The sequence below is a fragment of the Lepus europaeus genome, chromosome 4 (assembly GCF_033115175.1).
Source record: "Lepus europaeus isolate LE1 chromosome 4, mLepTim1.pri, whole genome shotgun sequence".
Lineage (NCBI taxonomy): Eukaryota > Metazoa > Chordata > Mammalia > Lagomorpha > Leporidae > Lepus > Lepus europaeus.
Window position 1 is genome coordinate 52196988 of NC_084830.1, and position 13612 is coordinate 52210599.

Sequence of the window (13612 nt, forward strand, 5' to 3'; positions counted from 1 at the left end):
GCGATATTAAACACATAGTGACAGTCATTACAAACAATCAGATTTCAAAAACTATATTCCCACTGATGCATGTCCAAAGGCCAGTCAACTATTAAGAGGTTCTCAAACATGTTGACTCTTACGACTGACCTCATTCAAGATGTCATAGCATTCAATGAGCCCATGTTTAATGGATTGTACTGAGTTGGATGGAAATGTCTCACTGTCACAAATCTTATTGCCCTTACAGAAACTGTAACTTGAGGACATGCATGAATCTCTGCTTGGGGATATCTCATGGAATTTTAGATGTCACCATTAGTCCTTTTATTTTCTTCAAATACCGGGAGAGAGAAATTGTAAAAATGCAAATACATATAAAGGATTGCTAGGAAAGTACAAACAAAACAATGTAAGCGTAATGCAGAATATGAAGAAAACAAGTAGCTTCTATTCAGTGAACACCAGTGCACTATACAGATTGTGTTAGGCACTCTATATGTTCAACAAATGTTCCTATTTTATACCCAGTAAATACTTGATATGTGATATATATGGGTACATCTGATGGATGAAGATAGAATTCTTGTCTTCATAGGGCTTAGTAAAGAAAAAAAAATTTGAAAACTATGTCTAGGTAATGACATTAGTTATAGTGCTGGCACCTGAAACTAATTGTAAATTGATCTTAAGTCTACTAAATTTTTCAGAAAATTGTATTGCCAAAGAAAATCTTGACCCAAGTCTTAAAATCCTATGACTGTCTAAGCTTTAAAATGAAGGGTGGGCCATGAACTTACACGATCAGGAAGCAGGCTATGAATACTACACAGCTCCCAAAGATGGTAATTCTCTCCAGTGGGCTATTCAAGTGTCATGGTGGATAATGGATCAAGAACAATCTTTCAAAAGAACAATGGACAGGATTCCTCCCAGAATAGAAATCCAGTGTCTAATCAGAACTGCCTTCATTGAAATATACTTTCTCAGCATGAATTTGGTGTTGCAATCAACCCGTAAATGGTATGTGTTTCCCCAGTCACCCCTATTCTGAATGGCTGTTTTTGTGGCATTCATCCTGGCCCAGTTTTATCGTGTGTGTGTGTGTGGAGGGAAGTAACTTTCCTTGATCTTCAAAAAAATTTGTGGGACCATAAGGGACTACATCCTGAACTTATAGGACTGAGCATAATCCACAGATCCTAGATTTTGAGCTAGAATCAGTAACAGGAGGAAACTTGGGGTGATTTCTCTTGTGGAGATGTCGATCTGTGTGTTCTATATGTGGAAACAAGGATATAAATGAATATTTGATGACAAGAAGGTGGACTCTAAGCAGAAACTCCAAGCTGTACATTCCTTTTCTTTCTGGACACATGGCTAAGACTCTCTCCCATCTTCCTTTGAAGTTTGGTGTAACTAATTGCTGAGTTCTCAGGAAGAGAATATGAGCAGAAGTATTGGGTGGCACTGTTGTGCCAAGGCTTTTAAGAACAAAGTGAATTCTCCATATCCTCTTTCCCACTTACGTTGGTCGGATAGAGACCACACAAGGGATGCCAGAACTACAGATGCCAGGACCCTGTGGCCTCGAGTCACTGGGATGATTACTGGGAAAAACCCAGAATTTTATTGTCCTGGAAGCATTCCATATGTTTGCACAGTCTAGACCACTTAATAAGTTCAATACTTTTTTTTTTTTTGACAGGCAGAGTGGACAGTGAGAGAGAAAGACAGAGAGAAAGGTCTTCCTTTTGCCGTTGGTTCACCCTCCAATGGCCGCCACGGCCAGCGCGCTGCGGCCTGTGCATTGTGCTGATCCGAAGCCGGGAGCCAGGTGCTTCTCCTGGTCTCCCATGGGGTGCAGGGCCCAAGCACTTGGGCCATCCTCCACTGCACTCCCTGGCCACAGCAGAGAGCTGGCCTGAAAGAGGGGCAACCGGGACAGAATCTGGTGCCCTGACCGGGACTAGAACCCGGTGTGCTGGTGCTGCAAGGTGGAGGATTAGCCTGTTGAGCTGTGGTGCCGGCCTAAGCTCAATACTTTTAATTAAGCTTTCTGTTATTTTTTTTCTGGACACAGGGATCAGGAATCAGTAGATGCACGTCTCTATCTCATAAGTTTTTATGGTAAATAATTAGCCCCTTTTGTGACCCTCCCTGGCACCAAATTTTAATATTAATAACTAAGTAGAATTAAAATTAATCTGACAAAATAATAGGCATGTCGTTTTCACAGAGATATATGCAGGAATTTCTTGGTCAGGCATTTGTGATAAACAATGCCTCAAATGATTCTCATAGTCTTTCCTACTGAGATATGTAAATATATCCAGCTAGTTCATAATTAATCTTTTAGTCTGAAGGCAACTCTTTCATGGTCCAGTGGAATGCATGGAAAACTAGACCAGAACCATTCACCACTCCCTGAACCCATGCCCTTTGAAGTGTGACTTTTCAGCTCCCAGTTTTACAACAGAATCTACTTCCTTCCCCTGTGGCTGTCTAACTTGCTTTGGCCAACACAATGTGGCAAAACTGAGAGCATGCCAATTTAAGGTTAGGCCCCAAGAGTCCTGTGATTTATCTACTCTGAGATTGTCATGCGAACAAGATCTGCTAGAGCAGGAGTCAGACAACTTTTTCTATAAATGGAGATAAAAAATATTTTATGCCTTGTGTACCACAAGATTTCTGTTGCAGCTATCCCATCTCTGCTGCTACAGTGTGAGAGCAGCTGTAAACCATATGTAAGCAGATGGGTGTGGCTATGTCACAATAAAGTTTTTGCACAAAAACAGATGGTAGGCTGTAATTTGGCAGCTTCTGTAGCGGAGAATTAAAGACCACATAGGGCCTAGCTGAGGCCCTAGAGATATGAGAAAGCCAAAATCAACAAACTGACATGCAGCTGACTAACAGGCCATCTGAGACCACAGTACCAGCCTAAATTGCCAAACTACAAAGTTGTAGTAATTGTTTCAGGCCTCTAAATTTTGGAATGGTTTGTTATATAGCAATGGCTTACAATTACATTGCCGTATAGTAATAGCTACATATAAGCTAATCTGCACTTAGAATTATTGATATGAGTATGATTTGGAAAAGTTAAACTTCTTGGTTCCTAGATTTTATTTTGCAACCCAAATGACACATACCTTTCCCCTACTTTGCTCAGACATTTACACAAAGAAATCAGTTTATGAGGCCCAGATAATCTGCTTAAGTCTGATGATTATTTTGAAAAGTGAAGCTTTTTGAATCACGGGTAATTTAAAACTGATGTCCAAAGAAAACACTTTAAATTTTCTGTGTTGGCCAAGTCAAGGCAACTTGTGGTATATAAGGCTAGGAGAGGGAAAAGGAGTCCTACTATTTTGTTTATATATCTATTGTGTTATATGGCCTGAAACTTTACTGAAATCCTGGGTTCCAAAGGTGAGAATAGTTCAGAGTATTTTGTCATGGTAGAAATATTCTTTCTAGTGCTGGATTTTTGTTTCTCTACTGTGGAAGACACAAGCACTTTGTGACAATAGATCTGTGGTGGAATATTTGGAATTTCTTGGGCTGAAAAGTGACATGTCTGTATGAAGAGATAACCTGAGTTTATTACAACAGTATTTGCTAGTGACATTAAATTATATTCCATCTGCCATTGATTTCCCAAGACAAAGAAATGTCGATGTTTTTAACTCTTGGCAGACAGAAACATGTTTTAAATGAAAGTTGTTTCATGTTATCTGGATTTGCTGCATTTACATGTTCCAGGTATGCCCTCAGAGATAGCATAGGCTTTCACTGAATCTCTTAACAGGTATCACAAAGCAAGACTATGTTTTGATAATCTGACACATTAGTTGGTAATAGCCCCCTCCCCCACCAAACATTTAATAATATAATGGTGTAATTGATTTACTTCAAACATAATTTTAGGGGTGAGCGTTTAGCTCAGTGGTTAAGATGCCACTTGGGATGCCTACATATCACATTAGAGTGCCCGGGTCCCAGTCCTGGCTCTCATTCTGATTCCAGCTTCCTGATAACACGCATCCTAGGAAGGCAGCAGGTTATGGCACAAGTACTTTGATCTTGGAAACCCATATGAGGGATTCAGGCTGGATTCTAGGCTCCTGGCTTAGGCCTACCCTTAGTCCTGCCTGTTGCAGACATTTGGGTTGTGAACCAGCATGGAAGATCAATCTCTCTACCCCTCTCTCTCCCATTCTGTTCCTCTCTCTGCCTTTTGAGTAAAGTGAAAATAAAACATTTAAAAGTAACATGATTCATAGGTTTAATGAGTTAGAGGGACAAAATATATTAGGCTTTTACCTATGGCATAATCTATTTTAACATATACAGAAAAAATGTGCTGAAAAGTTACAGTTTTTGAAAACCACAAGAATGTGCACAAGCCTTTTTAAGAAATTATCCTGCCTTTTAAGCTTATTTTGAATGTAGAAAACATCTGGGAAGTAAATATTCTTCTTCCAGTAATCCTTAGGTAAAGTGTCATGCAAGGCACACAATGGCACTAGGCAAAAAGGCTTCAGGTAGATCAACAGAACTGATCAGACTCAGGATGTGTGGCTCAGTTGGAGGGATTCCTTTAAAAAATTATATTGACCTTTCAGTGATTCACAAAACTGCTGCGCACTTGACAGCTAGGAGACAATAAATTATCCTCACATTTCCAATGAATCATAAAGACATGGTCTTGGACTTTAGAGCTGGGTATATCTCTGATGTACATTTATTCTCTATTTTATTATAGCAAGAAGGAAATGGTAAGTTCTCAGGGTTGCTGTCTTTATAACATGCTCGATATAAATAATTTGGAACATTTTAATATTGCATGGTAGTACCTCAGTGTAATGTTAGACTACTTCAATGTGGTAAGAAATCCATATACTTTTTAAAACTTCTATGTATTCTTTTTGGTTTTATCTTACATAATATATCATTCTGCAAGCATTACCTGGGTCCCTAAATTAGGTCATTGTCCCTACTTGGGCAAATCATTTCCTATAACAATGTTCATCTCCCATTTTACTGAGGATCCTAGTTTCATTGCTTGTGTTTGTGTTTCCTCCTAGTCCTTTTTTTTTTTTAAATTTATTTATTTGAAAGAGTTACACAGAGAAAGGGAGGAAAAGGAGGAGGTAGAGAGATGGAGAGAGAGAGAGAGAGAGAGAGGGAGGGGGGAGGAGAATGTGAGAGAGGGAGAGAGAATGAATGAATGAATGCATTCCATCCGCTGGTTCACTCCCCAAATGGCTGCAATGGCCGGAGCAGAGTTGATCCAAAGCCAGGAGCCAGGAGCTTCTTCTGGGTCTCCCACATAGGTACAGGGGCCCAAGGACTTGGCCCATCCTCTACTGCTTTCCCAGGCCATCGCAGAGTTGTGTTGGAAGTGGAGCAGCCAGGACTAGAACCTGTGCCCATATAGGATATCGGCACTGCAGGCAGCAGCTTTTACCTGCTATGCCACAGCATCGGCCTCTCCTAGTCTATTTTCTAGCCTTTAATATTCATTTTATCCCTAATCCCTCCCTCTGGGCTTGACACACAGTTAGTAATTGCATTATTTGTGAAACAAATGAATAAAAGATGCGTTGCTTTTGGTCATTTTGTTTATTTGTTCATTCCAAAAGAGGAATTGAGGTGAACTGGACAATTTAAAGCTCTGCTTAATTGATGTGTTCTCTTGTTAAAATGTATCTCCATTATCTTTGTCCTCCCTTTCCTTTCTTCTTTCTGCTTCAAGAAGAGGGGATACAAATTAAAAATTGGCTTTACTTTCACTGTGTGTCCTTCAAATTTTTTCTTGTTTTATATTTTCTGAAACATTAAACTAGAATAGTGGTACTTACATCACAGAGTTTTGGGAAGGATGAGGTTGAATGGTGTATATAAAGATAAACAATACTTGATAGATACTCAATAAGTGTTACTCTGGGCTGAGGGGAAAAATGGACTAGAAAAAAGAAATCACATCCTAAGCTCATTATGTAATAATTGCCCAGAATACAAGACAGGGCAGCTGCTAGTGTTCAGTACCTTTGCTGTGTGCCTCAACAAGTCCACCAAGTAATGTGCTCTGCTTTCATGGTATAAAATCCCATGAAGGAATCATCTATTTGTTTACCACCTTGCTAACATATAGCAACTCTCCTTTAGGGTCATAAATCCAGCAAACACCACAGTTGGAAGTGGTACAATGTGATGATGGGTATATGACTGGTGTTAAACACTGGTACTCAGCTGTGGTAGTTAAACCTCTGTACACCTTAATTTTTTAATCTGTAAAATTTGGTTAATGATAACATCACCTCAGATGGTACTGTGAGAATTAAGTGAGGTAGGTATGTAGATAATAAAGTGCCTGGCACATAGCCTAGGCTTAGTAATAATTAGTTTTTGAAATAACAAAACATATTGCAAATTTTTTCTTTGCTTTCTGATGCAGAATTTATTTTTCAAATTTCTCATGCACTCATTAACGAAAAAGGAAAACTACTTTCCAATCAATGAATTCTAAAACTGTTTTTGGGAACTAGGATAAATCATTGAATATGCAGTTGGATACAATCATGAGAAGTAGGTATGAAACAACAGTGAAAAATGATCTGGCCACTCTGAATATAGAGTTTTTATAGGAATTGATAGTAATTCATATACTGCCACTACTGAAAAAAATGAAGCTTTTAATGCAAAATATAAGTAATTTATTGGTATTTATAAAAAAATAAAGCAGTTAACACAATATTAATTGTCTATTCCTAAACAGCTCATTATTTTGCCCCTACATACAGTGGAAAATAGTTAAGAAATAACTTTACTGCTTTTTGACAGCTGAACCACTTTGCACAGTTGTATTTTCTTTAAAGCACTTCTGTGCACTATTGAATTAGTAATGTTGTATGTGTTGATCTTTTAGAATTGGAGTTGATGTTACCTTCTCTCTGTGTAGGGCACCAGCAAATGGAATAGTTGCCATCTCTCATACATAATCCTTAGTTGATTATGGCCAGAGGAAGAAAATAGTCTCACTTTTGGAAGTTTAAAAAAAAAAAAGACCATTATATTGCCTAAGCTTAGGAAAGTTATGTTCATTTTTCTTGACTGCAGTGTAGTTTTCCCTCCACATAAAACTGAGATGATAGCAGATGCATGATCACAAGAGTAACGATTCCCATGCCCATGGGACTGCACAAAGTTGCTTTTCCTAGGATATGTATTCAATACCCCTTTCCTCTAACCTTCCTGCCACAGGCTGTCACTTTCAAAATCTGGGTTCCTGATGAATTAATATAGACCACATCCCTGTTTTTGGAGGGATAAAAACAGACAGAGCGAGAAAGATAGCTTATTTCAGGGGAAAGTAAGCCTATCTATAGGATTCTAATAGAAGCAACCACTATTAAACATTTTTACAGAACCCCCAAAGATTCCTCTGAAGACCCCTTTTGTGTTATTAATTTGGATAGATGGACAGAGCCTTAACACACTAGTAGATCTCACCTTCTAACATGTATTCAGTACCTTTTGAATGTGCAAATAAAAGAAAAAATCACAATGAAAGCAACCTTGAGCTTTTCAAAATAGAGTTCAGTGGCCATTAAGGGAACAGGACATAATGTCGTTATCTAGTTACCAATACTGTACACAAAACATCAGAACTTCTCCTATCTAACTATAACTTAACACTTGTTAATTAACCTAAAATTTAAGGTTTCAAGAAAAATGTGATTTTCTAGTTACCTAAGATTTTAAAATCTGATCTCCATTAAATGTAAATGCAGACATCCAACATCTAGAAACAATGTATTTTGTAAACATTTGCTTAAAGATAAAAGTAAAATAATCAAGCATGGTATGTGTTGCTTTTCAGTTAATTTACTCACTGATTTCTTTTTGCTGCATCTTAGTCTACCTATTAGGATTATCTTCTCCATTTAGTTTGCTTTCTGATGCAGAATTTGTTCCACAAATTGTCACCACTCTGGATGGGCAGCTTTTCCTTATGGATATAAAAGTTCCCTTTTTCCTACACACGAATTTATTCTTTAAGAAATTATTTCAGACCATTGACAATGTGACTGGTTATAGGCTAAATGCCAGAAATACAACAGTGAAGACAGGTAGGTTTCAGCTCAGGTACAAACATTGTTCAACCTGGTGGAATTTATAAAATGTGTTCATGATATGATTTGAATGCTGTCCTTCTTTGCCAGTTGTATTCATTCTATTATTCAACAACTTTGATTTATACATGCATAACGTACTCATTTTGCACCTACCATCACATGGAAGGTGCTTTCACCAAAAATATCCTGTGAAATATTAGTTTTCACAAATCACAATTTAGAAAACACTGCTTATCCATACAAAATGACGTATGTCAATTTATTAGTGTTTCAATTTTTCACTGAGTAGTAATTTTTGAAAAAAATCAGTCTTGATTTCAAATCTGAAATTTTGATCTAGGAAAAGGACTTACAGATTTAGTGTTTCCTTCAATAACTTCTTCTTCTAGTGGTTCAAGTTTGAGATCCTTTAGTGAGAGAAAGAAATGGCAGGAAAAACAGAAATTAGGTAATTAAAGGAAATCTCATATATTCAAATGGTAGTTTTTTCATGGCCAATATTGGAACAAAAAATATCTCATTATTTGGAAGGAAGTGACATAATTCTAAGTTTTTAAATATGCAATTTTTTTCAATAAAGGCTCTTTGTATCCATTTATCAATTTTAAGAAATCATTCCATGTGTGTTCCATTTGTTATTGTTTTAAGTTTACTTCACAGATGCCATCAGAGAACAAAGTAGAGAAGAGAGGACATTAAAACAGTATAGCAAGGTAAAAAGAAAAGAAAAAAGTGAGAATACAAGGCTTAACAGCCTGATTTCTTTTGCTGAGAACACTGCCTCATTTCTACATCTCTTGGAAATTCTTTATAGACATGAGTTAATTGCTATGATGCATTTACACAATAACATTAATTTTACTTTCTTAAAAAGAAAATTGAAAAGTAAATGAAAATCCTATTGATAACTACTAAAAATGAAGGACTCCTGCAAAGCTTTGGGAGTATTCCATAATGACCAGTAGGTAATGTCTCCAGTGAAACGAGATGTGTAATCACCAAGAGCTTCATTCTCTGGAGATATATATATATATATATATATACACACACACACACATATATATACACACACATATATATATATATATATATATCCTACCATTTCTTCAAAGTGAGGCTTAAACACAATAATTCCTTTGAAAAGATAAGAAATAAATTGAAAGTTATAGAAACCTAGACTCTGAAATAACATAAGCCTGTTAATAAAAGAGCCATGTAGCTCTAAGCTGTGCTGCTGTCCCACGGTGGCACTTTAGGCAAGATATCTAACTTCTCTAGGAGTCACTTTTACTATCTACTTTAAATTCTTTATCACTAGGTTGTCATGGAGCTGGATTCTTTTCATCTTTCACATCTCAACTCAAATACAACCTCCTTAGACGTACCTTCCTATACCACTCACTTTAGTATTCAACTCCTCCATCTCTATCATATTACCCTACTCTTTCTTCATATCTCATTTCATAGATTTGTTTACTTGGAGACCAAGGATCATACATGTTTAGGTCACTGCTATACTGCCACTGCTAGAATAGGGCCTGGCTCATAATACTCAACAAATATTCAATAAATGGATGGCTGAATGAATGTCCCAACCTATATCACAGCATTTCCATGAACAAAAAATTACATAAAGAATATAGCTGTGAACTGAAAATTAGAAAGTATTCTTAGTAATCTTGACTGCTATTTCCCTGATGCCAGCTCAGGTATACTCTTCAAGTCTCTCTAAGGTTAAAAAAATTTACAAATTGTATAAATGTGATAACCTTAATTGCCCCCCTTCAACTGAAGATGTCCTGTGGTCTGTTGATATGCTAAGGACCTAATGAAGAAAGAAGCAATCTTATTATTGTCCTTGTTGTTATTTAGCATTAAACGTGACCTCTGCACTGTTCAAATAAAATATAAAATGTAGTCTCAGTATATCCCCCTAAATACTCCTAGAGACTAGAATGGACAAAAGGAGTATCTGGAGAAACTTGCACAAATTTCAAATGTTGTTCCTCCACTTCCACCCCCATTAATGGAATTGTGGTTGGATTATAGTGCAAGAAGGAGTCACCATAAATACTTAATGGAGAGAAAAGATAACATATGTTCCTCTGTAGGTACACTTCGTTTTAACGGAGAGATCAAACCTACTGCTAACAACTGCAGGAGACATAGTCAGCAGTGAAATGACACGCAGTTAGCCACCGTTTGGCAATTGGGTAGTTTTTCTCTAAAAATCGATTTCAGCACAGTACAGAATAAGTTGTAAAAAGAAAACTGTATTTGCTCTGCCTCTGTATTCGTTAAGACAGCTCATGCTGAGAGCTACACAGCAGGAAGTACTTGCTGAAAACCATCACATTGTACTTTCAGCAAACCTCTTAGACACTGTGCTCAATACGAAACCCTTTCATAGGCAAGGAGGGAGAAAAAAGTCTAGGAAAGAAAGTGACATGACAATACTTTGATTTAAAGTTGAAAAAACAGTGTTACATAAGTTTGAGCCATTCCTTTAAAAATAACTGTACAGACCTATATCCTTAATAAACATAGATGCAAAGATTTTCAACAAAATGGTAGCAAATCAAATCCAAAACCACATCAAAATGATCATACATCAGGATCAAGTGGGATTTATCCCAGAAATGCAAGAGTGGTTCAACATTTGCAAATCAAGAAACATCATAAAGTCACATCAATAGAATGAAGAACAAAAAGCATTTGATGAGATTTAACACCCTTCATGACAAACCCTCCACAAATTAGGTACAGAAGGAATATTCCTCAAAATTATAAAGGCTATAGAGTCACAGACCCACAGGCAATATCATACTGAATGGGAAAAAGCTGAAGAATTTCCCTTCAGATCTGGAATAGGACAAGGATGCCCACTTTTACAACTGTTATTCAATATAGTACTGGAAGTTTTAGCAAGAGTAGGGAGAAAGAGTAAAAGGCATCACAAGTAGAAAAGAGGAAGTCAAATTATCTATATTTGCAGATGACATGATGTGGTACACAGAAAAACCTAAACATTCCACCAAAAAGCTGGTAGAATTGATAATCCAATTCAATGAAGTTGCATGTTACAAAATAAACATAAAAAACAAAACCTCAGTAGCTTTTCTTATGCTAAAGATGAGCTCACAAGAAGAGAAATCAAGAAAGAAATTCCAATTACAACAGCCACAAAACCCCAAATATTTAGGAATAAATTTAACCAAAGAACTGAAATAGCTCTACAATAAAAATTACCAAACATTGATGAATGAAATCATCAAGGACACAAAAAATTTGGAAAGCTATTCCTTGTTCATAGATTGGATCAATATCATTAAAACATCTACTACCTAAAACAGTTTATACATTCAAAGCAATCCCTATCAAAATACCAGTGGCATTCTTTACAGAATTAGAAAAAAATTCCTGAAATTCATATAGAGTCACAAAAGACTCTAAATAGCCAAAGTAATCCTGAGCAAGAAAAAAGAAGCTGCAAGCATCATAATACCTGATTTCAAAGCATACTACAAAGCTATAGTAATTAAAGCAGCTTGGTACTGGCATAAAAATGGATACAAATGGAACCGAATAGAGAGCCCAGAAATTAAACCATGTACTTAAAGCCAATTGATTTCTGGCAAAAGTGCTCAGATTATATAGTGGACTACAGATAATGATGCTGGCAAAACTGGATGTATATATTTTGAAGAATAAAATTAGATCTAGACCTCTCACCTTGTATAAATTTCAATTCAGGATGGATCAAAGACCTAAATTTGCAACCTGAAACTATGAAGTTTCTGGAGAAAATGTAGGGGAAACACTCCAAGACATTGCTATAGGGGATGACTTCCTGAAGAAGACCCTCGATGCACAGAAAACAAAAGCAAAACTAAACAAATGGGACTAATCAAACCCAGAATCTTTTGCACAGTACCGGAAATGATCAGTCAAGTGAGGAGACATCCAACAGAATGGGAAAAAAATATACCAAATATATCAGTAAGTTAAACTCAAAAACTAAAAAATAACTAATCCAGTTGAGAAATGGGCAAAGGACTTCAATAGACAGTTCTGAAAAGGAGAAAAAAATAGCCAACAAATACATGAAAAAAATGCTCAACATCACTAGTCATCAGGGAAATGCAAATCAAAACCTAAATGCCATATCACCACACCCCTGTCAGAATGGCTAAAATCCAAAACACAGTAACAAATGTTGGCAAGGATATGGGCAAAGAGGAACTCATACAGTATTAGTGGAAATGTAAATTAGTGCAGCCACTGTGGAAAACGGTGTGGAGATTTCTTAAAAACTAGAAACAGGCTTGCCATATGATCCAGCAATCTCATTTCTGGGTATACACACAAAAGATACGAACACATTTTATCAAAGAGATACCAGCACCACCATGTTTATAGCAACACGGTCCACAATAGCCAATTGGAACCAATCAAGGTGTCCCTCATCAGATGAACACATAAAGAAAATGTTGTATATATACATAATGGAGTAGTAATCAGTTTTTTAAAAAAGAATGAAATTCTACCATTTGCCACAAAATGGATGCTCCTGTAAGTCATTATGTTGAGTGAAATAAGCTGTACCTAGAAAGACAAATAATTTATGTTCTCCCTTATATGTGGGAGTTAAAATTTAAAAAACAGACAAGAAAGAAAAATATATCTGTATCAGTGTTGATGCAAATGTAGTTTTGTAAAATTTTGTTTCATAACTTTGTCCAAACAAGTGTTGGGGCCAGTATTGTGGCGTAGCAGGTAAAGCTGCCACATGCAGTGCCGGCATCCCATATGGACAATGGTTTGAGTCCTGGCTGCTCCACTTCTGAACCAGCTCTCTGCTATGTCCTGGAAAAGCAGTGGAGGATGGGCCAAGTCCTTGGGCCCCTGCACCCATGTAGGAGACCTGGAAGAAGCTCCTGGCTTCAGATTGACACAGCTGGCCGTTGTAGCCAATTGGGGAGTGAACCAGCAGATAGAAGACCTCTCTCTCTTCCTCTGCCTCTCCTTCTGTGTGTTAACTCTGACTTGCAAATAAATAAATAAATCCTTAACAAAAAAAAAGTTCAAGTTGGGAGTGGTAGATCTCAATGTCCAGGTGTTAGACCCCATGTGTTCCATGCCACTGCATGAACCTCACAAATGATCTGTGCAATCCTCTTTGAGCACTGTTCCCACCGCAATGAGATGCTCTAGGCAACCAAGGAGCTCCAAGTGTGTGGAGCCACAACCATTGATTGCCCAGAGACCCAGCTATACCCTGTACCTCCTCCTGTAACCAGAGTCCCCACAGTGCCTCTCTGTGTAACTCTGACTTTCAAATAAATAATCTTTTAAAAAGATTTATTTAAATCTTTAAAATTGTTTTTTAATTTTAAAATTTATTTAAATCTTTTAAAAAGATTTATTTGAAAGAATTACACAGAGAGAGAAGGAAAGGCAGAAAGAGAGAGAGAGAGAGAGGT

At 37.0% G+C, this 13612-nt stretch overlaps 1 protein-coding gene across 1 annotated transcript in view; it reads right to left on the bottom strand.

Annotated features, from left to right (window-relative positions):
• NECAB1 (N-terminal EF-hand calcium binding protein 1) overlaps positions 1-13612 on the bottom strand; it is a 221807-nt gene that overhangs the window by 17090 nt on the left and 191105 nt on the right. Inside the window, exon 9 of the mRNA XM_062189509.1 lies at positions 8483-8536. Coding sequence (XP_062045493.1) covers positions 8483-8536 — 54 coding nt within the window. The remainder of the gene's footprint in view (positions 1-8482; positions 8537-13612) is intronic.